The following is a 25,535-nucleotide window of genomic DNA, read 5'->3' on the forward strand; positions in this document are numbered from 1 at the left end:
CTGGGTTGGATTGCCCCTTGTATCTACCACGCCACATATAGAGAGTACATTATATTTATTGGGGTGTATGTTAAAGTCCCCCTGCCATATTTTGTTGGTAATAACCCTACTGGTCTTATTCAATACTGTGGTGATCTCTTTCTCAACCTTCCCCACCAACTGATGCATCTGCGGTCCAAATCTGTTGTTATAGTAATTGACTAACAACCATCTCCCTTCATGCAGTATTTCCAACAATAGAATGTGAAAGTTTGGGTTATGATTACTCTGCATTGTCACAGTGGCCGATAGATCATTCTGAATTAAGGTTAATAGACCCCCTTTTGCCCTTCCTGAGAGGGATGGAATTGCTTTAGTTTGAAAGGATCTATAGCCATTTATAAAGACCGGATCCGTAGCCCAAGTTTCTTGGAAGCACACTAAATGGTGATCCTGCCACTCTTTCAACCACCTATTTCAGTCCGCTTGTTTGATAGTCCTGCCACATTCCAGGAGGCCATTTTTAAATTGTCCCTTTGGGCCCCAAACCCAATGCTGGTTGAGACAAAATATCACTTGCATTTTTAATAGTTAGGGGTGCCTGGTCTTCTAAATTACATTCAACGCACGGGGGGTTGGCTTGGTGTCAATCACACTCCTTTAAATCAGATAGGGGTGCAAAACATTTCTGGTGGTTCGTAACTAATAAGCCCCTATTACCATCAACCCGCTGGAAATTCGTGCCCTGATTGATAGTATACAGAATCTGTGGCTGCGCTCTCTGAACTCTGGGCGGCCTATAAAAATAACCCAGAGGTAAAGGTACGATATTGGAGAAACTTGGCGCCATTTGGCCTAAATGTGATAAAATAGAACCTACTGCATGCCTACTATTAAAATTCACAACTACACAGTCCCCCTCCCAGTGCTTGCTTGTGGGCCCCACCCATGCAACCCTTCTTGCCATCAATATTTGAATTGCTTCCAACCCACCCGACACTCCTGTTTTATTTAGGGTTCGATTTAACCAGTGAAGGGCTTTCGATATCAGCTGTGGGGTAGACTCATCTTGGTCCCTCCTTAACTGGGGGACGTTTCCCAGTACTAATCCAGGGGTGCCGCTGCTGGTGGGAGATGTAGGGTTTGATCCAACCTCACCACCTGCCCCTAAGTCTGACCTGTTTCCCTCCATACGGCATCCCCTCGTTGACCCGCTGGCATTGATGCCTCTTCCATGTCCCGTAAATTTGTAGCACTGATATTATTATTTCCTGGGTTCTTGTCTAAATGGCCCCGTGGCATCTTTGCATTCGGGTCTTCGGGGGTGTTTGAGTCTAAATCAGACCCTCTTGACCTGCTTGGTCTATAGTCGGTTGGCCTCATTATCGGAGACGCAATGGGAGCGTCCTGCCTCTGTGTGTTTTGCCTTAGCTCCTCCATTGTATTGTGTAATTCCGACACTTGCGCCCCAAGATCACTAATTTTTTGGTCCATCTGTGTCAGCCTTTCTGTGATAGGATTTAACAAGGAAGAGACCAGGGTTTCAAATCTAAGCCATGACGCTTCGTCGAGTCCAGGATTTGTATCTGGTATCACATTGTTTGAAATGGCCCCCTCACCCTGGCATCCCCCTCCAACATCTCCCTCATCCTCACATAAACTTTTACTCTTATTTAATTTTGAGACCTTTGCTGCGTCTGCCCTTTGCGGGCCCCCTGCCCGCTTTCTTTTTGCCCCCATGTCCCGTTTGCTTTCCTAGGATTTTGTCTTGGTTTGGGCCCTTGTGGAGGTCTTCTCTGCGTTCTTACTGGGTGCTATTAGTTCTGGGGTTTGCAGTGTCACATCCTCCATTACCACCGCTGATGCTTCCTCCGAAACCAACTCAATAGTCTCTTGGCCACCCAGACCAATGTTCTTTACGAATACTCCTAATGAGGATCTTTTCTGGGGTAGAAATTCCGCAGAGAGACAGCGCTTAGTCATCGCTATCTCGTTTTCCAAGATGTTTGTCGCTCTCGTCAGGAAAGAGTACAGGGTATTCACTATCTTACCCATCATCTGGAGATTCGCGGGGATTACCGAGCCTCTAGTACCTCTAGTACTCCGGGCCGGAGTTGGGGGCCTGAATGCAAACTGCTCCATTTGTATCGATGTGAAATGGTTTAGTGTCATTTGTGGCACCTCCGTCAGTACTGCCCATTGACACAACAGCACCGCAAGCTGGGATTTTCAGCCTACATTTTACACAATGCTCCACTGGGTACGGGGAAACAAGCACAACGACGTGGGAAGAAGAAGAAAAGAAAAGTGACTCCATCCCAGCACAGATGGCAGCGGAAACAACCTAATCAAAATGAAGCTATCTGTACTTGGTCATTGCTTCATGGAAGGGTGAAAAGAACGAAGAGAAAGTGAAACTGGCACGTGCTGATCAATCAGGAACCAGCAAATAAGAATGACAAGGAAACCAATGAAAGGTAAGCAATGGGAGGGCTTCAAGCCAGTTTTAGTCAACAAAATGTCTCACAAGTGACAGCACATGCAGTGTCTCAGGCGAGATCTAAAAATGAATTTAGAAAAAAGACAAGTCTACTGGAAATGGAAAGGTTCAGCAGGTGGCAGCACAGGATTAAGCAATTTTCAGTAGAGCAAAATTCCAGTAAGTCAGAAGAACAGCAAAGGGCCAGGATACAATTTTGCTCCCACAAAGAAAGGAAAGGTATTAGGGCAGGAATACCTGGAGGCAGCCACTTTTATAAGTGACTATTCACACTCAATGCATGAAGCAGAAGAGGGGGCAAGCTCCACACATGAAATAAAGTTTCCACAAGTGTTTCTATAGGAGTGTCTCTAAAATCCCCACTCAGTGTTTGTATATGTGCATCACCCTGAACTCCATATACAGAGGCAAAGGCCTCTGCAATCGAGGCAGAGATTTTCCTATGGAACAGTAGAAGGAAATTATTAATGGTTATTAAAGTGAAAAAAATAATTACAATTTTTCTATGTAAAATGTTATCATTTAATAATTTTATATATATTTTAAATTCAAATTCTTTTAAAGTTTTTTTTAATTAATCTCCCCTAAAGTAAAATGTTTATATTATAAAAAGGTTACTAAAAGTTATGTATCAGATTGATTTAATTTTTTTATTAACAAATAGGTATATTTATTTTTTAATTGAAAAATTCATTACAATTTCAAAATATTCTTTTAAAATAATTTCTATTTAATTTTTAACATAAAAAAGTCTATTTTTTTCGAAAAAGTTGTATATTAATTTTAATATTATTTCTTGTGGGGTTTTGAATGAATTCCATGTTTCTATTATTTTCTAAGGGGCGGCGTTGCAGTGCCTCAAAGTGGCGATGGGAAGTGCTGGACTTACTGCAGTTCTGAGCTGGAGTACATTTATGGCTGTTTTGGGTCCCTTTTGTCTCTAGTAACTTTAAAAGTGCAGTTTATGAATAGGAGAGGAAGGGGTTACTTGTTTGTGGATGCATGCATGTCCCTCACTAAACCCTCACTAGCCCCCATATACCCCTTTTTACTGCTCCCAAGACCCCTCCCATTTAGTTGTAAATATTGCCCATTATCCAGCTACTCCCCCCTTACCTCCTACCTATACTACAAAAAAAGTATACCTGCATGTGCGGAGATCTCTGCAGTTAGGCGAAGATCACCGCACATATAAGATAGGAGAGGTAGAATTAGAGACCTTCGCACATAGGTTTGTGAATAACATTTCCTGTATGGTACTAGCACTATTGTAGTACTACTAACACTTCAAAATGCAGTTTGTGAATAGCCAGCTTAGTGTTTGGGATAGTTCATCAATCTCTTGCAGTGCTGGCATATCATTCATTTACCTTCCTGGGGTATCCCATTGTTATTTATTTATGTGTCCCTCTATGAAATACCCCTTCATGCCTTCATTTAGAATATACTGGATAGTTTGCAGTAATGTCACTTCTGGAAAATGCATTATTGTAACTGGTGATAGCAACATTACCATACATTTAGATATAGCTGGGGGCTTATTTATTGGGGCGAAGTTAGCACCTGTGTTTTTTGCTAATACTAGTGGCCTCTAATTTGCCATTCAGATAAATACATAATACAAACACAAAAAGCTGTTGGAACTGTGTTGCTCAACGAGGCTCCATTGTGGTAACTTTGTACCAAAAAACGTATAGACAAAAATTAGAAGTATCAGGTCATAGATCAGACCCTGCGGCCAATCATCATTGTGCAGCCTGCAGGCCAAACACAGTGGGCAGCCTCCTGTAAGCTGCGTACAGGGCAACCCACCACTGCTCAGAGATGAAGGCAATGTGCATGGTGTAGGGGTGATTGTCTTTGAAGGGTGTTGGCAGTCTGCAGGGAGATGGGAGCCGGGCCTATACAGAAACCAATGGACGTCTCGACTTAATGAGTTTCAGCTCTAGAAGCAAACATAGCACTGAACTTGCCTTGATTACAGCTTCAGAACAAGTGAGACGAACGGTCATTGTAGGAGGCAGTGCGGCATTAGTTCCATTGGACTTATCCGCAGTGTTTGACAGGATCCACCACAACGCATTTTTGGACCGTCTCGCAGCTATTGGGATAAAAGGTCTTGCCCCTTCTCTACTCAAATCCTTTCTTGAAAATCGTGAGCAGTTTGTGGCTCTGGAAGATTACCACTCTCCTACCGTTTCCCTACCATGTGGCGCACAACAGGGGTCGTCACTAAGTCCCACTCTTTTCAATATTTATGTGGCCCCGCTGGCCAAACTGATCAAATCCTATGGATTTACAGTGGTATCCTATGCCGATGACACAGCGGTAGCCAGCAACCCTGATGAAACTGCCTTGCGCTTTCAGGACTGCATGCTCCAGGTCTGCAAATGGATGGCCTCATACTGCTTAAAGCTTAATTCTAGCAAAACTGATGTCATGCTTTTTGGAAGAAACAGCACCTTCTGGTCCCCTACCTGGTGGCCACAGGAATTAGGAACCTTACCCACTCCAGTTGACAAAAGTAAGGAATCTTGGAGTAGTCTGTAGTAATAACATATCCTTTGAGGGAAATGTTAATGCTGTTGCATCTGGCTCTTGTTTCACCATAAAAACTCCTTAGAAAATATTTCCGTTTATCCCTCCCGACCTTTGAAAAACATTGGCGTCTGCCATAGTACTTTCAAGGTTTGACAACTGCAATGGCCTGTTTGTAAACATCAGGAAGAAATCCTTGAATAAAATTCACATTGTGCAGAATGCGGCTGCACTCCTTCTCCTAGGTATCCCTAAATACATATCTGCTTCTTCTGCACTCCAGTTAGGAAGCATATAGATTTTAAAGCACTGTGCATTGCTTTTAAACCTCTTAAGGGCAATGGTCCTGAATATTTCAGGAACTGCTTCCAATGGTATGTTCCATCCAGACCACTTCGTTCCACTGCAGAACACAATCTTTTTGTGCCAACATTCAGGAAGCCAACTGGGGTGGCAGAGGCTTTGTTGTAGGCACCGCCAGATTATGGAACTCTCTACCTTGTATGCTGAAAGGGATTGCTAATCGGTTAGCTTTCAGGAAGGTACTTAAAACATGGTTATTTAATCTCTAATCTTATCTTCCTCTTTCATGCAGTTTACCTATCAGAGACTAGTGCCTAGATGCCCCCGGCAGTAGTGCACTTTACAAATCCCTTTGTCCTTTAATTTCATAGGATGCAGCTATCACATACTATGCAAGGCTTCGGCCGTGCGCAGTGAAGGCTGGCATACAGTGGGATGAGTGTAGGGTCAACCCACTGTTACACACAGTTGAAGGCTGTATCCAGTGGAGGAGGTTTGGCTGCCCATTCAGGAGATTTGCCACCTATGGGGAGCTCTGCACAGGGCCTGGCCAGCACCTAGCGCATTGCCTAAGGCTATGAGAAGGCCGTGCGCAGTGGGGTTTGGCAGCCCATGGGGGGGGGGGGGGGGGATAGCCATGTCTGGGGCTAACCCTAGCTGCACTTGACCTTCAGTTGGCTACCTGTGGGAACTGGGGGCAGGGCCTGCGACCAACCCCTGCTGCACAGAGTGAGGTTTGGCCCCTCTTGGAAGGCAGTGGCACTGGTTGCCCTTGGGGGTTATGCTTATGGTCACCTTTAAATAAGATCAAAAACCCATAAATCTACTGGTAAAAAAACAAATGTTAAAGTGATGTAATAGTTAGGTGTTGAAATTAGATAAGAACTAACACTTAAAAAACGAAAAATTGCTCACGTATGAAAATTATAGTCTAGTGAACTAACTGTAGACAGTTTATAATCTCACATATTACATAATTTATGATATGGTAAATTAAATCATTGATGACATCACTGATAACATCATCCAGTGATTGTGACAGTGTGCCATAGGGCTCCTGGACTGGAAGTAAGTCAACAAACTACGCCCAAGTTTGTAGCACCAACTGATAACGGACATAATCTTTGGCCAAATGCTGGACACATAGCATATTTGTCAATGCACCCACATTTGGCGGACGTTACCCTCTTGATAGTAGTATTCACTCAACTAACAAACAAAATGTTTCCATAGACTTTAATGGGGTCACCTACTTTATGGATCTTCAGCACTCTCAAAACAAAATTGTTTGTTCTCTACTCACCTTAATGGGATCACCCTTTTGAAGATTTTACATGATCCCCAATTTTAAGTCAAGTGGCTGACAGGTGTGCATTAGCCATTAATACAACACATTCAACCAGGTCCTATTGACAACCCTCCAAATTTTGGTAAAATACACTACAAACATTAATGAGATGACCACTACAGTATACAACCTAACAGCGTTGGTTACAACCACACTGCGAGTTAAACCACCTCTAATTGGGTCACCCCCACATTCTATATTATTCAACAGTCAGCAATTCCACAAGATCTTCCATGGATTTCTGTAAATAAACATCCACACCTTATAAACATCCTCTTTACATAATATTTTTCTATAGCATTGTAGAACAACTATAAAATATTGGCACATGCCCATACATCCACTGGTTAATAATCTACTGCGAACAGGAGCTTGTCTTTTCTCTCATTTGCTTTTCAACAGGGTTCGGCTGAAAGACACAACCTATTTTGAAATATGCTCCTTCAACCCACATCAGGACTGTTCAGCCAGAGTGCTACTTACTCTCAAAACTTTACAAGTTGGTAAACAATGCACCATATAACTCACAATGCACAGCCACACTTGCTTCCAGGTCTTACACTATTTCCAGTCTATTCACCCACACAGGTATACACAGCACTTCTATGTTTTATATATCTACTGGCCCCTCACTAACAACTTTCTTTTTTTAAATGATGTGATGATTTATGGAGTAATGTCAATAATAGCATTAAGGATGACGTCATCAGTGATGTTATCAATGAACATTATATATATCAGAAATGTGATATAACAGGTCCAATGCTGGGGGTTTGTGCACATGTGAAAAGACAGACCTGCAGAAAAGGGTCGCTGACTCCGGATACAGTATGCTCGGGCGAGTACCCAGACATCACAATGTTCTTCAGGAGTTGAACCAGCTGAGGGACGAGCTACAGAGAGGAGAGAAGGCCAGGAGTTACCAAATGCACCTTCATAAACAAGTTTACTGTGCTCCCTTACACACCCATAGCTAATTTGTAGTATGCTTTCATGGGCATCTGTAAGCGATATTGACTGTGCCCCTATAGAAATGAATAATGTTTCTATGTATGTATACACCTCCACTGGTCTCCACAGCACACCTTTACAGACTTTAGAAATATATAACTTTGCCATGTCTCTGTATACATATTCATAGGCCTCAAATGTGCATCTTTACAGACTTATATGAAATACCCATATAAATAATATCATATAGATAACTGAAGGCTTTTCTCTGACAACTTCTGTCCATATTTATAAAATGATATTTTCAGGTGCACCAGCATTAATATAAGGTTTCCTTGGATTTCCTGGACACAAGACTGCCTGTAGGCAATGCAAGATATGGAGAGTTTCTAATGCCCATCCACACACTTGTGGCATTCTCAGAGCTCCTAAATACAATTACCTGAAGATCACTCATTCTTCCTTCGCACTCATACTTGGTGATCAAAGTAGCATGCACAAATTGGGTTTTACTTTTAACAATGCTTTAATACACTCATTTGAGTGGATCTCACTGATGCTATATGAAACTCTTCTAGTTGTATACACATGGGGCCTCCTCCTTGGTCATGCCTGGGGCCTTATGCATAAAGGAGTTATTACTGTTCAAAATATTCTGGTTTATAAAGCTATATGAAGATTTATAAAGCTGCATACAAATCACAGTAGTTCCCAGACGTATTCTCTTTTCCAGCACACCTGCAGAATGGTCTCCAAGTTCGCGTGATGTAGGAAATGTCCCTGCTCTCACCTTTCGGAGGTCCTTTAATGCAGTCGGGCTCCGCTTGCACATCTCCGTCATCAGGATCACTGCTCCATGCTGTACACCTGAAAGAAGGCAATCATGACTAATGGTTCACAGAAAAGAAACAAATAATTCCTCTCCGGATCCCCTCACTGATAGCAAATCCTCACCTCAATAATTACAGTCTTCAAGCAGCTTTCCAGTAGGAGTGGGGCCTCTATGTTGAAATGTACATTCCCCGGTACAATACCCATCTCTTCTAGTTTCGAACATTAATTCTCTGCCTGAATTTTACCTCGTCCATTTTATGTTACCACATCTGTCTGAACAGTCGTCCAAAGTATCTAAGCTTTCTGGAGAAACATTCCCTTATCCAACTGATGTACTTGAGATTATTCACCAGTATGCTCCAACAGATTCATACTCTGTTAGAAAGTCCCCTTAGGTCACTGAAAGGCTTCTTTTATCTTTTCTTTGACTTTTTAATCATTGCTACCAATGCCAAAAATCTAGGATTGTGGAAGTGGTTGATCAAATACCTGTGCAGCACCTCCTAACTAGGTGGTGTTCAAGGCCTAGTGGCATATCTCCACATACTGTTTAACAAGATCATTCCTGTAAGCAACTTCAAATTGTGGGTTGATAAGAAATCTAGCAAGCAAGCATCCATTTGTAATATATACACAAACTCTTGGTCTGCACCTAGTTGGTACATGCCTCTCCAAGGCATGTACCAATGTATGACTCATTCTCTTCAATCATACGCTTGGTGTAGCCAAAGATCATGCCGCTTTCAAGGTTGAATTATGCACTTGTCTTCCTTGGAGGGAACAAGTCGAAATACCTACTGGAAATTATTCAAATGTTCATATTTGAATGCCACCATGAATAACAAGTGTTAGGCATGAGAGCCTTTCACAACCAATCTGGTGATGCATTGATTAAGTGCAAACCACCCTCCGTAGAGGGGTCACACTGGAATGACTGTGAACCACCACAAACATTAACATCATCGCTGCAATGCTGAACATGTTCATTCCCATCCATTCTCAACCAGCAGAGCTGTCTTGAACACTCTTGGTGTTTCACTAAATTTGAGGTATCCAAGACACAGTGCACAATTAACAAGAGGATACTATGGAGTCACCAACTGAGCAAAGAAAAACCATTATATAAAGCAAAGTAACTTAATCTGAAATTTAACAAGTGAACTCTTCAAGATATTCCATGAAATATCTGACCCATAGATTCTGAAAACTGCACACAACATCATTGTCCTCCATGAAATCTAACATCACTGAGAATCAACTTAAAGTTATCAAGGACTAACAGTCTGATCATTTGCTCAATGACTTCCTCTTAGAATCAGCACCAATCTTCTTGCATTCAAGCAGACAAACCTGACGCAAGTGCTAGATTTATTCACAAATAAGAACACCATGATCAGCCCAGCACATTTGTGCTCAAGGAGTTCTTCTGCTTGCTGGTCCCTAACCTAACCAATGTATATCGCAATGACGATGAGACAGGTAGTGAGCACCCTACTGCTCAAAAAGATTTTTCAGACCCAAAGTTAAGTCTGACTACAAAATCCATCTCAAACCTGCAAAATAGTGGAAAGAGAGGTCAAAATGAAACATAAGCAACACACAGAAACCAAAAATGTATTTCAAGGCAATCAGGCTTTAGATCCTCAAGAAAAAGATCTGAATGCTAACAAATGTCCGCGCAAGTATTTCCAAGGTGCCTATGATTGAATCTTCAGGATATATCTGCAGACTACCACACAATGCACCGCAAATGGGAAGAGAAGAGCATGCAGGTTACAACAGGGATCCACATTGCCCTTATCCAACATGTACAGGCGACTTCTGGCTTACGCTTTGGAGCCCTGCCACCTTTTGTTGCAGAAATAGCACTACAATATCATGACCAATCTTCATTTGGAGTGGGACCCAAAGCAACATCATCAGGCACCTCCATAGCATGTTTACCTGAATGAAGGAAAACATCCTATTCTTGAATGAAAGGAAGGAAGAGAGAGGTACATATCTGCTGGTTTTTGGAACGCTTCCATGAAAAACCTAAGATTTGTCCATTAGGACCAAGTTAAATACAGTGGACACATTTACAATCTTTCAGCTCTCCGTGATCAAACAAAAAGCTGTCCAGACTTTAAAACCACTGCGTTGGTTCCCATGACACCAAATGATTCTTTTCAACGTCCTTCATGCACAAGGATAGCTGGAAAAGACACCCACATTACCTGCAAATGTTGGCATCCAACAATGTTCTCACGAGGAACCAGTATTCAAGAATGTTTCATGAATGTGCCAGAGCAGGTTCAGCTAGATAAGACAAGGAGAAACCTTCTAGGTCCTGAAATACCACCTGAAGAACAAACTGGACCCTGCCTGATATGGCTACTAAGTGACAGTGAAAGTCAGAAAAGTGCTGAAACTACTCTTTACAAGTACACTTTTATAGCATGAAGTATGGAACAAGATCACCCTGAACCCCACCTGCCCATTTCAGGGAGTAGGACCTTGCTCGTAACAAGTGCTAAACAGGACCTCTTAGAGTTCTGAGTTGACAGCCAGAAGCAGGTTTCTTAACACATCCCCCTCACCAAAACACCAATAAGGTCCTCTCTTGAGAAGACAACACTCACCAGGAAGAGCATCAAGTAAGTGAAGCAATATTCTGAACTGGTCATGTGCTCCGCCACCCACCATGAAGCAACAGGGGATACAAATCCCTCTAAATTAATGAATACATTTTTCATTTCTACTGTAATTTAGGCATATCCATCTGAAATAGGTTTTTGTTCCCTCGACTCTGAAAGTTAAAATAGCTCAGTTGTCTGGGAGAATTTAGATGTAATCTATTTCAATGACCATAAATCTGACAACACTCATTTCTCCAGGAGAATCTAACATTTTGCCTCAGAAACTTCCTGGTTATCTTTACTGTCATATCTAAAGTAACTCAACCCCACACTCTTTTTTCCGCTGGTCTCTAAACAGCCCTAAATCCACTGTGGGATTCTCGCCTCAATCCCACCCTTTAAGGAGACTCTTCCCACTCCTTGCCTAGTACATACCGTGACTCCTTTCACTTAGGAGTTTCTTGCAGGCCGGCAGGAACATATCAATTTGGTCGGGAACCTTTCGGATGATGTGAACTGCACACACCACAGCCTGATAGAGGAGAAGATGGAATGAAAAGATGATCACCAAGTCTCATCACTGTGGCCTGCCTCGAAAATTCACCAACACAGAGGCACCGGGTCTTTTGCAGTTAGGTATTCATTCACAACTGCACAATGACACTTCACTGATTGACTGTGAGCTAATGCATAGCAAATTCCTCATTTTCAAATGGCCTTTTGCTGCGAATCAATAAATAAGAGTAAATAACAGTCCACTGCAGCTCTCAGAACCCAGACACCCTTCCAATCGTTTGATGACCGTTCCTATGGATTTAACCCGGTACAGTTCTCGGCTAGGTTTAGATTATTCGAATAGCACATATATACATACTGAAGAGTACACAATTTGATAGCAAATCAGGGTAACCTTCTCCTAGAAACGCCCACTGAGTACAGAGGTCTTGGTTTCATTACATAAGTTCCCATGCTCCCCACCACTCTAACCCCATGTGCCAGCTGTACCCATCATCCTGCAGTATATGTAAAAGATCACATCCAGCCAAGCCAGACATGCCATGAATTCTAAGTAATGGACCTTCAACATGCACATCACCTTCTTTTTGACGTAGCAGTTTGAGGTCTTGAGGAGCTGTGCCACCTCATTGGCCAGGTCCCTGCACATTTCCGAGGAGCCCATGCACCCAAGGGTGCAGAGCGCCAGTCCCTGCACAAACTGGACACTGCTGTTCAGGTCTCTGTGGAGAAAGTTAGGTAGTCAAGAATCATTTTAGAAAGCAGAAGGAGGAGAGATTTACCAACACATCTACTGAAAAATATCTAAGCTCTTTGAACCCCACCAATCAATGAAACCTACGAACACATCCATCAATCAACACATTTGATAATCGACCAACCCATTAATGAGTAAATCCGCTAGTTAACCGAGGACCTTCTAATATATCCATGGAATAGCCAACCCATTGCCATATCCACCTCATTCACTCCAACTCACAATCCATCCCTCCATAAATCCACCTGTTCAAAAACAGCCATTTCACGGTTCATGTACAACCACTAATTCATTATTTCAGTCAAATAATCTCCAACAAATCCACATCTACTTATGCATTGCTGTCCCCCACATCTCTCTAGCCCTCTAAGTTTATCGTCCAATACATATTGACTCTGCCCAGGCAACACACATATGTACTCACACATAACTCACGTTTTGATGCTGTTGGTGATCAGGAGATGAGCATCCTGCCTTTCGTCCAATAGAAGCATGGCACCAAGGTAACCAATCCGCTTGTCTGTAAACTTCTGGGAGGCAATCAGCTTTAAACACTCCATCTTGAGAAGGAGTTAGCAAAAGTGTGAAAAGAAGAGGATTCAAAATGGGTTAAATGACAAAGGAAGGAAGCATAATAAAGATTTCACACTGCATGCTACACTACACACTGAACTAAACACACCAAAGCATATCCTAAGGGTAGTTCACCATGTGCTGTCTGAGGGATATGAGTAATCTGAGAAATAGTGCTGTTGCACGCAGCCTAAGCCTGCAAGATGGGTGTCGTAGAAGGGATAGCTCTGCTGACAAATACATCAGCCTGTATGATGCAGCCAGACTGATATCTCCACTATATGAATGCGGAGTCTGCAATATCTGTTCAGTTTCAGGGATAATTATGCTCTTAGCACCATGAGCATGTTAATATGTAGGAAAGGTAACTCAGCTGTCTGTGGCCTCAGTCTGCAAGATGACTCTTTGGTAATACTTGGTATAACCTCAACTATATAGAACATTACACATGTTTTTTTAGACACAGGGAGATTAAGTAATTTACGCAAGATCACAGGATGTTAAGTTGAGAGGGGATTTGAATCTGGTTCCTCAGTTCCAACGTTGGCGCTCTAACTGCTGGGCCACATCTCCTCTTGGATATTTATATTTGCCTCGAGATAAACAAGGCTGACCAGCACTTTAGTGTGAAGGGGTGCTAGGTTGGAGGCTGAAGAGAGACCGAGGTTTCTACACAGAAGAATTTGGTCTATTTCCATATTACATTGAACTGTGGCGGCTTTAGGCTTCAGTGTTTTAATGGGTTCTCCTAATAGAGCTTAGGTGCAAAGGACCATAACTTTAGTCAAGCTTCTGCTGCAAAAGACAATGGGCCTTTTCAAGCTTCAAATATGGCCCCACGAGCCAAGGATTTCAAAAGCCTGCAGTTTGACCAAAAAAGCCTCAAGGTGCAATGAAGCTTGAAGTTAGCGCTTCAGTATAGTCAAGGTTAGAGTGTAAATAAGCTTGAAGGTGACCAAACTAGAGCACAGGTTTAATCAAGCTTGGAGACTGGTGACACAAGTTAATGAGTGTAATAGAGACTGGGGGTGGTCCAAATTGAGCTTTTAAATGTAATTACCTTGAAGGATGGTCAAACGTGAGGTGGCATAACGAGGCAAAGTTGCTGGCTGAACAAATAATTGGCACAACTGAGCTTCAGTTTTGGAGAAACAAATGTGCTAGTCCAAAAAGTCTTGCATGTTGGCCAAGTAAGGCTAGGGCGACAGCCAACAGCACCCTTCAACAATATGAAAATGTACTGAGCGCTATACCGGAAAGCAAGTGTCTTGCACAAATCTCACAGGTTTCCTTGTTTAAGGCAGGCTCACTTGGCATTGTGTGGGCAGCAATTTCCAATCGGACCCTGCTATGAAAATTCCACCACACTACCACTTCTTCTTGTATCTTGCTCAGAGTGATAGATACCTGACAGATCCCTCAGCTAATGTCCCAGAGCAGCCCAACATGAACCACACATTTAAGTAGCTAGCTCACTTTAGGATTCAAGCCAAATGAACAATAAAAAAAAGTGATGCTTAAATTAATACCGGCCACGGTCGATTACTCAGGACACATCCCGGACCATATATTTTTTTTGCCAACCATCCCACCTCAGATTAGACCTGCTATGAGCAAATCAGCCTTGGCAGTGCCCAAACTACCAAGGCAGGTCCTCTCTGACATGGAAAAAAAAGCAACCCAAGACTGGTATTGGCCTTTTAAGCCTCTTCAGTCGGGTGTAGCTTGGGTCAAGTGGAACAGAAAACACAGGGCCCATGTCTGGGCATACCTGTAAGACTTAGGATGTCACAATGAAGAATTTTAAAAAGTGATGGATGGACCGCTTGAATTAATCTCAGCCACTGGTAATTACCTGGGGCCGCGTCCCAGTCAATCATTTTTTTGCTCATAATGAAGTGAGTTCATAAAAGTTTTATAAATTTAGAGTAAGAAATGCTTCCACATAAATTAATTAAATGCCATTTCAGAAAGAGCCCTTTGTAGCAAAAACATAGAATCACTAATAAGTGACCTCAACTCAGCAATATCACTAAAATGTCAGCTTCAAATATATCACTGAATTGCAATATATTTATCCCCAAACATCAGCTTCACTTTCCTGGAAAAAAATACCAGATGTTCTCAAATTCCAGCTTTTTATTTTAGGTAAATAAGTTTACATTCTCCAGACTTTCTGTTAACATACGAGCCTTTCATTTCCAGAAATCCCACAAGTTTGGTTTCAAAAGACCATTTTCTCTTTTCATCAAATGCTCAAATCTACCACTGGCCACACATGCGCAGGATCAGCTTACATGCCTACCCACTGCAATCACATGCTAGGGATGCACATCATATGCCATTTGTAGCTACTATATGTAAGAGATTGGCACCATATGCCAGGTGGCTTATCAAAAGCTATCGGCAGACCCTATGTGCCGGAGATAGCCACCACTACGAATGGGCTGGCCGGGATTATGGCAAAGATTCTGGAGTTTTCGATTCTGATGGCCACTTCATTCCAGAGCCACCATTATACCAATGTTCGTCAGCATAATTCTTCTCGCTCTTCTTCCTTTCTGCAAACTCTCCGTTTACTTTCTTGCTTGTTCTTCCTCATTCTTTTTTCTTCACACTATCCACTTTTTTATTATAATTCTTTAACCTCGTTTTGTCGACTCTTCCTTCATCTCCCATTCTATCTTTACTCTTCTCTTTTGTGTTTTTTCTTGCTCTCCTTCTTTGCCCTAATTTTCCTTTCTTTCATCGCCCTTTTTTTTTCTTTTCTATTGTATTTTTATTATTTATCTTTATTACTCTCTGCCGCCTTTGAAATCCCAGAACTGCACTCTTTGAGTCTGTAACCCTAATACAGTGTTGTTGATGAGGCCCTCCAAGGGGAGAGTGCCCAAAAAGAGCATTTTGAAGCTGTAGACAACCCCAACACAGCAGCCGGTGTAGCAGATACTGGAAGAACAAACAAGTGCATTGGCCTGAATTTTTGTTGATTAGATTTTACATACTAACAAAGCTGTCAAATGTACTAAGTGTCAACTCCTCTAGCCAAGATGTTTTTTCAAAGTGAGACTTACAACAAACTTATGATTTTAGATATCTGAGATAACTTTGATAATTTAAGTGGAAACATAAGATTAGAGATTATGATACAGATTACCCTTATACACATGTTATCTGTTATGTAATTATTACGTACGTTATTAAGAATACATGTTATATCACATATATACAGTCTGTGGTGGTCTAGGAATTTATTTTGAATTACTTAGATCATAAATTCTTCAGTACATGTTAGGCTGAAAAAGACCGCAAATATTTATTTTGCAGAAAAATGATGTTTGTTTGCAACTACAGCAAGCATTTGCAATGCAATCGGTCTCGCATTTGTGAAAGATAACGCTGTTGGTGTTGAAAATTACAATGTTTGTAATTTTTATATTGGCAGTGGAGTCCGTCGCGGCTGGCATGACTCACGGGTGTTTGGTCGTGGGAGTTGGGGGGGGCGGGGATTTTAAATAAAAACTTACCTTCGCCAGCTTGGTCCGGTCCCGTGTCGCAACGTCTCGTCTGGTCTCTGCTGTTAGTCCTCGCAGGAAGCTGGCAGCCTCCCTCCCCTAAGCGGTACAAAAGGGGGTGGTGATGGACGGAGCATCAGAACCAATCAAACACTCACACCCAGTCAACAGATCTGGGTTTGATCCATCACCGTTCTTTAGCCCACTCTGCCACCCCAGTTCAGACATGGCCATATGCAAATCAGTCTGACCCTGTGCCTCATGGGAACAGTCCAGCCCGAACTGCCAAGCCATGCCTTCCCTGGACCGGAAACAAGCTTCCTAGGACCGGTTTCTGGCATTTCAGCCATCTTCAGCCAGGCTTGCTTGAATCCAGTGGCAAAGTGAGCAAGGGACTCAACCTCGGAGCATACCCTGCCAACTTATGGCGAACAAAGCGGTACTGATGCCAGTGTGGGCTTTAATGTACCAAGCACCCCAGAGGGCATCTTAGAGATGCCCCCTAAAACCTAACCTTCAATCCACGTCTGTTCTGAGGCTGCCTAGGCTGCCACACAGGAGACATGTTGCTGGACCCCTGGGTAGGAGAGCCCCTGCTCTCCTGGGCCTGCACCAATGCACATCCTGGGCGAGGTGCTAAATCTCTTCCCCCAGGATGGGCAGGGGGAACCTTCAAAGGCATGCCGCCTCTGTGAGCTTCCCCAGGCCACTGTAACCCACCCACTCTGGCGGGAAGCTTGGCTGGAAACCCCAAATAAGGACAGGGGATGTGCCAGCCTGCCAACCCCACCCCTCAGGTGGGGGAGGCGAGGTGAAGCACATCTCTGGGCTTTCACCAGCTTGAAGATGGGAAGCCCTGCCCAATCAGGATTAGGCTACTGCCCCCCTCCCACAGGAGAGAGGCAGGATAGGGGGTGTACCCACCCCAGGACAGGGACCCATTGGTCCCTGCCCTTCACCTACCTGTAACGCCCCTAAATCTAGTATTTAGGGGCACCCTGAACCTTCCTTCCCCAGATTCCAAAATCCGAAGAAGAGCTAGAAGAAAGAAGACCTGCCCTGCAGCTGCTAAGAAGAGGAAGACATCAATTGCTTTGGCCCCAGCCCTACCGGCCTGTCGACCCTCGAACCTGCTCCTGCTCCAACCCGGCATCTCTTGTGGCCAGCAACTTCACAAACCCCGGAGGACCTGGCTACCTTTTGACTCTAAGCCCCTGGGACTCCCATGAGTAGAGGCTCTACTTAAAATCTACTTCTAATCCCTGGCAGCAGCCCAGGACCGTGAACCAAGCACACTCTGCACCTGCCAAGCCTGCCCTGTGCAGGAGTGAACAAAGACCACGAGGACGACCCCACGGCGACTGTGACCCAGAGTCCGGCACCCAAGGACCTCCCTCGAACTCCTGAAGAAGCCTGCAGCCTCAGAACCAGGTACCCCCCCAACCGCTATCAGCAGAGGGTAAGACTTCCCGACACCAAAAGGCACCCCGGCGCCCCGCGGCCCCCTGTGCCCAATCCCGGGGTACCTACCTATCCTCCAACTACCCAACTTACCTCTCGAAGTGGTGGTGGCACCTGAAGAATCTTCGTCTCCGAGCTTGCAGTCTTTTTCTAAACCGGAGATTTCCCATTGAAATCAATTGAGCGCCCGAAGGCTCAAAATCACCCTACACCCAGCTACCCGAGTGGCCCTGGCAGTGTAACCTCTACATCTATCTACTTCCCCACTTGCCCTGAGTAAGTGACCAGGAGCCCAGCTCCCACAGCCGCGTGGCCTGCTAGTCAGCAGCCACCAACCAAGGCCCCCCTACCACTCATAGGATAACACTGGGCCTAACTCTCTCTGCACCCGGCCGCCCATGCGCCGCTGAGGGTGAACCAACGGTACCTACCTGACCCTGGGAGACACCTGAGTCTATGCCCAGAACCTTAACTCTGCCAGTCGAGAACTTACCTTTAAACCGATAACTCAATTTTCTCCATAGGGTAACATTGACTGGCTTTTCCTGAAATTTCTTCTAAGTGTGGACTTTTCAAAACTTAAAATATTCACCAAAAATCAGCCGAGTAACGAAAACGAAATTACTCACCTGCTATTAGGTGAGCTCCCAGTGCTGGATCTTGGTGCCCAGCACGGACTCTGAAAAATACTTACAACTGTACTTACCAGTAACCCAATTTTCTCCCTTAGGAAATCATTGACTTTTTCTGTGAACGCGCTTAGAAATCCTTGGAACCAGCTTTACTCACCCTGACAACCGCCGTGAGGGGAACGGCCTGTAAGGGGGTGAAATTGAACTCCTACAACTGATTGTCCAGCCCGCCGTGAGGGGAACGGCCGCTTGGGACTCCATTTCCCAGCATTCCAGTGCCTACTCTGGGCGCCTGCCTTAGTCATCATCAGGCAGCGCCAAAGGGACCATAAAAGACCTGATAGCACACCACAGCGCAGGCAGCGCCCGGGCGAAGCCCGGGCCAAGGGCGGGACCGTCCTTGCCCGTCGATGACCAGAGGAGGCCGGGCAGGGCCAGGACTCTTGGCTGCATCTCGCCGTTCTACCCGTTAGAAGGTATTGTGCCACGAAACAGCATTGTACGCTATACGGACCCAAACGCCTTTTGTTGTTTCAGGAGGTGTTTTCCCTGACTCTGGAGTTGTATAACCTTACACGGTTATTGTAGAGACAGTGTTTTGGCGTGGTTGATAACAGCCCGCACTGTGTTATAGATATCTGTAAGCAAGGGTCCTGTACTGTCTTACACTGATTCTCAGGAAGTGGGGAAGGGATTGTACACCGGACACATTATGGGGAAGAGGAAAACTTCTTCGATTGCTTCCTCTACTGCAAACAAGAAAACACTAAGTAAGAATGGGGGAGGGCCTTGCCTGTCATTATTGACAGGTGCTATGGGCGCTATAGAAAAACAAATTCTTACGGTAGAAGAAGCTATGAAACCTGATAAAACTGTTCCTGGCGAGGGTGCGGGCCCGACTTTATCGGTTAGTGATAAAGGAGTAACTGACCCTCCGGTGGACCCTTTAGCGGATAAACTTAGTGGGACAGGCACTAGTAATGGCTGTGTGGTGAATATATCTGACCATGTTAGTGATAGCGACTCAGAGAGCGACCCTCAACCACCCTCGAAGCTTCCCAGAAATCCTGATCCTATATGTAAAACAAGCATTTACAATGCAATGGTCTCGGCATTGGTAAAGTTAGAGCTATTGGCATTGCTCATGACATTTTTGTTTATGTTTTTTGTTTTTAAAACATTTAAAGAAACGGCATTGTCATGAGCAATGCCAATAGCTCTAACTTTAACAATGCCGAGACCGCTGCATTGTAAATGCTTGTTTTTAGACTGTACACAAACTCCCTGAAGGGGTCTAACACACTGAGCTATCCTACACGTAGTGCAATGTGTAATATGCGAGCGTCTCATGGATTTCCGCAGCAGGCACACGACCCACTGATCTGCCTTACTGAGTAGCCTATGGCGTTCAGCAGCATAGAAGACGGAGATCTGTACAGTAGGCACCTACAACACCCTGCTGGAAGTACTAAAACACGTGGTGTGCATGTGATAGGCTCATCTCATCGGCAGGCTCAGTCCGAGTTTGGAGCGCGAGAGTTACAGCAGATTAGACACAGAAAACGGAAGCAGGCGCCTAACCCGCGGAACTATAGCACCAGCTGATCGTGAACTCGGGTTGCAGTTTGAATAGTTATTTCCTCCTCTCTTTCAAGGGATTACATCGGTGATCCAGTCTGATGGGTCGGACAGCTCTAGTATTAGAAGCCAGAATTGTAAGAGTTCTGAAATGGATATGGAGCTAAATCCCACAACAATGTCAGGGAGTCTCTGACAGGGAGTTAGCCTACATTATTAAAAGCGCCCATTGAGACCACATATGACCCGTGTCACAGCCGTTAAAAGAACATAGGGTTGGTTACAGACAGAGATAAACCTCCTAGAAATGGAGGCTAGAAAATACAGAGTCCGTCCTTTCGCGCCTACAGTTCTACAGGCTATCTTTGAACCGGTGCGGGGTGGCAGATCTGAGGCTTAACTCACCCGCAGCCAGGAAACATGGTATATCCCGCTGATCTATCCACATCCAGAAATAGTGCTAGTTCTCACTGCACATACCTCCCTGTCCCCTCTATCCCGCCTGGAGAGGTGTGAGGATAAACAAACATCACAGGGGAGAGGCCCGCTGCTCCGGCTCCCGGGCCGGGGCCCCCCGCAGCGCTTCTCCTCGCCTCCCATGGCTTTCCCCTACTCATCTTGACTTTATCTCCTGTCGACTGCGGGAGGGGGTGTGGTGGTGGAAGTGGGAGGCCATGAGGCAGCAAGGGGCGTGGCGCATCTGCGTGTGACACAATGACGGGGCACTGGAGCAGGAACCATTTGAGGGGGAGGTGTGAGGGGAAGGGCAAGGAAGGGGTGAAGGTACCCGCTCCTGGGGGAACATGGGTACAGACAGTAGCTTGGGCAAACCCCGGTACATCCTCGAATTCTATACTTTCTAATGACTATCAGTTTGGTGCGAATACCACCTTAATTTGCACTATATTTACAACCTGAATACTAAGAAATAAAGCAAAATTGGTCAAAACCCTGGAAATTATTGCATCCAATTTTATACCAGCGCAAAACATAGAGATAACTGATAAGTCCATGAAATACCTCGGAATGAGAGATGCGCCGGAGGTATGTCGGAATGCTTTTCTGCGAATGTCTTTGTGCTGCGGGTATATCGGGAACGGAGCGCGCCTGCTTAAATTCCCTGTTAACGCCCTGCTGTTTTAGAGCGGAGCGGAGACTCCGGGTTACGGAATGAGCACGGACGCTGCCCATGACGCGGGTCCGTCACCTCAGCGGCCAAGCACAGAGCTCCTGCCGTACAGTAGGAGATCAGGTGAGGGAGCAACGCCGGGACACCACCGCCTTTCTCCGAGGCACAGCAGAAAATGCCTCGGAGAAAGGGAGTGTCCTTTTCGGATTGGGGGGCGTGTTTTGCTGTTGTCTCCTCCCTGAGACTTCTCGCAAAAAACACGCCCCCCGATCCGAAAAGGACGGGGCAGGATTAGAGTGACGGGACCTCTTCTCCAATGGCTGGCCAGCATTTACTAGGCCAGCCAATGGAGAACAGGGAAGAAGAGGGGCGGGTTCAAGCCCCTCTTCTCCCAAGTCATTATGTCTCACGAGCGAGACTGCACAAGCGCAGCCATCGCTAGCCGAGACCTAAAGAGTAAGGAAACAGGAATAAAGAATAAGACAAATGTGGGTTCAATACAAAAAAGGTTGTCAAACAAGGTTAAGGCATCCGCTGCGAACAAACAAACTAGAGGAGGGATAGCGACTATCAGCTATGGTGATTCAATGCAGAGTGAAGTACTGGATTTGAAAAATAAGTTTAATGCCCTAGACAGCTTTTTAAGGGAGTCTATAACTGACTTAATAAGTAGGGTGGGGGAAGTGGAAAAAGTATTGTCAAAATGTTATAAACGTGAGCCCCTTGAACCTAAGGATACTTTGAATAACAGGAAAATAAATATTAACCCTGTTACCCAGTCAAATACCCCTATCCGGCGAGAATACCTGCCAGTTGGCGATGACGTTATTAGGTCGCATTATAATTCAACTGACCAAAGTAGGTTGAGAACCGATTCTAAGGAAGGGCCCATGGCAGGGGGTATAAGGGGACTCACGACGGACGCGGTTTCTGAGAATTGGAATAGGCATATAGACCTACCCCTAGCATCAACACCATATACAATAATACTAGCTAATGTCCCCAGAATGCAACAGGGAATGAATGAAACCTGTGAGAGTCTAAGAAATAAATCGATATCTTGGTTGGGGAGCAGGACCGGGTTAACCGAGAGACTTTTCTAAGAGTTCAAAATGGCAAGAAGGATGAGGTGGATAGGCAGGGGGGCTAAAGATTTGGCAGGTGACTGCGTCATATTAAATTTCAAAACCCCCCAACTAATCGATTTAATTTTAAATAGGGCTGGAAGTAATCAGATTTCTGAACATCATATTGATATTGTACCTTTAGGTTTTTTCTACAAACCCAGCTACCATGGCCATATTGGACAAGGTATGGATGTACACATAACCGTTTTCAGGCGCTAACAAATCTGGAAGAAGTGGACTGACTGAAGGAACCTGGCACTAATATAACTAGGCTCAACCCCAGTAATAGTAAGGAAGAACTAGGTGTGGATAGACCACCCCCTGATTCCATCACTGGGAATAATAAATCTAGGAATTACCGTGATGAGAATATTACAGGGGGAAGGGACACACTGGCTTTACACGACTATAGGGGGCAAAGGGACATATTGAATCTTGTCCCGACACATAACTTGTATGAAATTGTCCCTTTAGCAGCCTGTGCAAAAATATCAACCTCATCGTTATCATCAGGTGAAGATTCCAATATACCACATTTATCACGGGGGGGGGGGGGTAGCCAGCCAGTACCTAAAACGGTGGAGAACTTTGATAATTGTATAAATGATCCTGATAATAACAGCTGTAACTTTTTGTTTTGGAATATAGCAGGCCTAAAATCAAAGATAAGGAATGTAGAATGGAATAATTTTGTACATAGGTTCGAATTCATTTGTCTACAGCAGTGGTTCCCAAACTTTTTTGACCCGTGGCTCCCTTGACCTAATTGGCAGTTGGCCGTGGCTCCCCACCATTTTTTTCCGGGTGGGCGTGGGGTGGGAGGGGGATGTAAGCCCGACCTCGGGAGTACTTCCTGTTGTCTTCCTTAAATTAATTGGGATGCAATGAAGGTATTATAATCATATTTGTAACAAAATACGAAGATAACAGCTGTTTAATAAAAATGTGTTAAGTGTGAAGCGATACAAGATTAATAGCCAAATATGTTTCCATGAAACTTTTTTTAACCACACAATAGTTCAAAATTTTTTATACAATAAAATATCTTTTCAATGGACAGGTAAAACAACAGAGGCTGAAATTTACTTTACAAATCCTAGTGAGATGGATGTGCTTGTTTTTCCTTACATAACTCCTGAAATCTTGGAGTTATTTTCGAGATCGCAACACGCATTTCTTTTTCAAGGTTAATTTTTGCCCTATATTTAGACTTTATCACTGCAACTGCTGAGAAACCAGCTTCACAAAGGTACGAAGTAGCAAAAGGGATCAAAACATGCAGGGCTCTCTTGCTTATCATTGGATATTCATCACCAGCTTGGCACCAGAAGTCAAGCAGTGACTGAGACTGGAACCTTACTTTCAATGTTGAGTCACTTGAAACATCAATAAGCTGTTCTGCTTCCTCATTGCTGAAATGCTGAGGTATCTCAGCATTGAAGGGGTCTCTCACCCATTTTATTGGCTCCACTTCATCCTCTGGAAAATATTTATCAAGGTAAAAACGCAGTTGAGACAAATACAGAACAAAAACGGTCCTCAGTTCCGCCTTTAACACCATCTCATTCTCCTGCAGAAACTGGTCCAATGAAGGAAAACATGTATAGTCACCTTTGCTTATACTACTTTTCCAAAGGATCACTTTCTTCTTAAAGCCTGAAACTTTGTCTGACAGTTGCAAGATGTTAGTATTATTGCCTTGCAAGGACTTGTTCAGTGCATTCAGTTTTTCAAATAGATCAGAAAGAAAAGCCATTTGTATTAGAAAGTCTGCATCACTAAACTTGTCAGCAAAACAATGTTCATCATCATGTAGATACGAGTATATTTCATTCCTCAGTTCATACACCCTAAGCAGGAAGTTACCTAGAGACAGCCACCGAGAACTGCTGTAGAACAAGAGACATGAGTGTTCCGCACCCATGTCCTCACACAGTTTAGCAAAAAATCTTGCTTTCAATGGTCTTGTTTTAATATAATTTACCACTCTGATGACAATTTTCAGAATACCATGCAGTTCTTCACTGAGGTTTCCTGCTGCCAGTGCTTCTCTGTGAATTATGCAGTGTGTCCAAACAGCATTAGGAGCTTTAGATCGTATGCGAGCTTGAAGTCCTTGGTAGCATCCTGCCATGGAACGGCCCCCATCTGTAAAAACTCCAACACATCTCTCCCAGTCAATTTGATTCTGTTGCATAAAATCATCCACAACGCATACAAGTCTTGGCCTGTAGTTCCACCTTTGATTTCTTTACAGAACAACAAATCCTCAACAATTTGTTTTTCGTGTAGAAACCTGACATAGCAAATAAGGTGGGTGTCTTTGTGGTTGTCTGTTGCCTCATCCAGCTGGAGTGCAAAGTCTTTGCCTCTTAGATTACAGATGAGCTGCTCGTTAATATCTTCAGCCATATCATTTATCCTCCGGCTGATAGTATTATTAGAAAGAGGCACTTTCAGCAGCTGTTTACCCGCATCATCGCCGAGCATGATTGTTACCATCTCAACAGCAGCAGGCAAAATCAGCTCTTCTGCAATTGTGTGGGGTTTTTTACTCTGTGCAACTAGATAGGCCACTTTATATGAAGACAGGAGGGCGTTACTATTAATTTTGGTTTGTTTTGAGAAAGTGGACTTTTGTAGTTTGGCTTCTGCAACTTTTCTTACAAAAAATTCCCTTGGCTTTCCGACCACATTTGGGTGAAGACTTTCAAGATGTCGCTTAAGTTTACTTGGAAGCATGGATTCCAGAGCCAAAACTTTTAAACAGATTGCACATTGAGGACGGTCCTCGTTATTAACCTGGACACACGTGAAACCATAATCCAAATACCTGTCATCGTACTTTCTGTACTTGGCCTTTCGTTTCCCGTCCTCTTTTTTGTCAGAAGAACCTGCAACTTCACTTTGCTCAGACGAACTTGACATTAGAAATCTCTTCATTGTCAATCAGAAAGATGGGAATCAGTTCCTCTCGTCTTAATTATTCGGATTGAGAAGAATATACAAAATACATAAAGAAAGGTCTTTCTATCTGTAAAGTTCCTGGCCGACTTTTCTTTTCCTTTGCTGAAGTATTTTCAGGTTTCTTGCGGGTCTCATCCACAGTCTCCACGGAATAATAAGCCTGAAGTACAAAACATCCAGGTAAGACAAGTAGAAGTAGAACTAAAGTT

At 44.0% G+C, this 25,535-nt stretch overlaps 1 protein-coding gene across 2 annotated transcripts in view; it reads right to left on the reverse strand.

Moving 5' to 3' along the window:
* The window catches only part of LOC146870743 (AP-1 complex subunit gamma-1-like), a 294,245-nt gene that overhangs the window by 198,305 nt on the left and 70,405 nt on the right, over positions 1-25,535 (reverse strand). For both annotated transcript variants that reach the window (XM_085646315.1, XM_085646317.1), the window contains exons 3-7: positions 12,780-12,904; positions 12,168-12,309; positions 11,507-11,603; positions 8,410-8,486; positions 7,466-7,561 (exon numbers count right to left, since the gene is read on the reverse strand). In XM_085646315.1, coding sequence (XP_085502441.1) covers positions 7,466-7,561; positions 8,410-8,486; positions 11,507-11,603; positions 12,168-12,309; positions 12,780-12,904 — 537 coding nt within the window. The remainder of the gene's footprint in view (positions 1-7,465; positions 7,562-8,409; positions 8,487-11,506; positions 11,604-12,167; positions 12,310-12,779; positions 12,905-25,535) is intronic.

The sequence above is a fragment of the Triturus cristatus genome, chromosome 1_1 (genome assembly GCF_964204655.1).
Source record: "Triturus cristatus chromosome 1_1, aTriCri1.1, whole genome shotgun sequence".
NCBI lineage: Eukaryota > Metazoa > Chordata > Amphibia > Caudata > Salamandridae > Triturus > Triturus cristatus.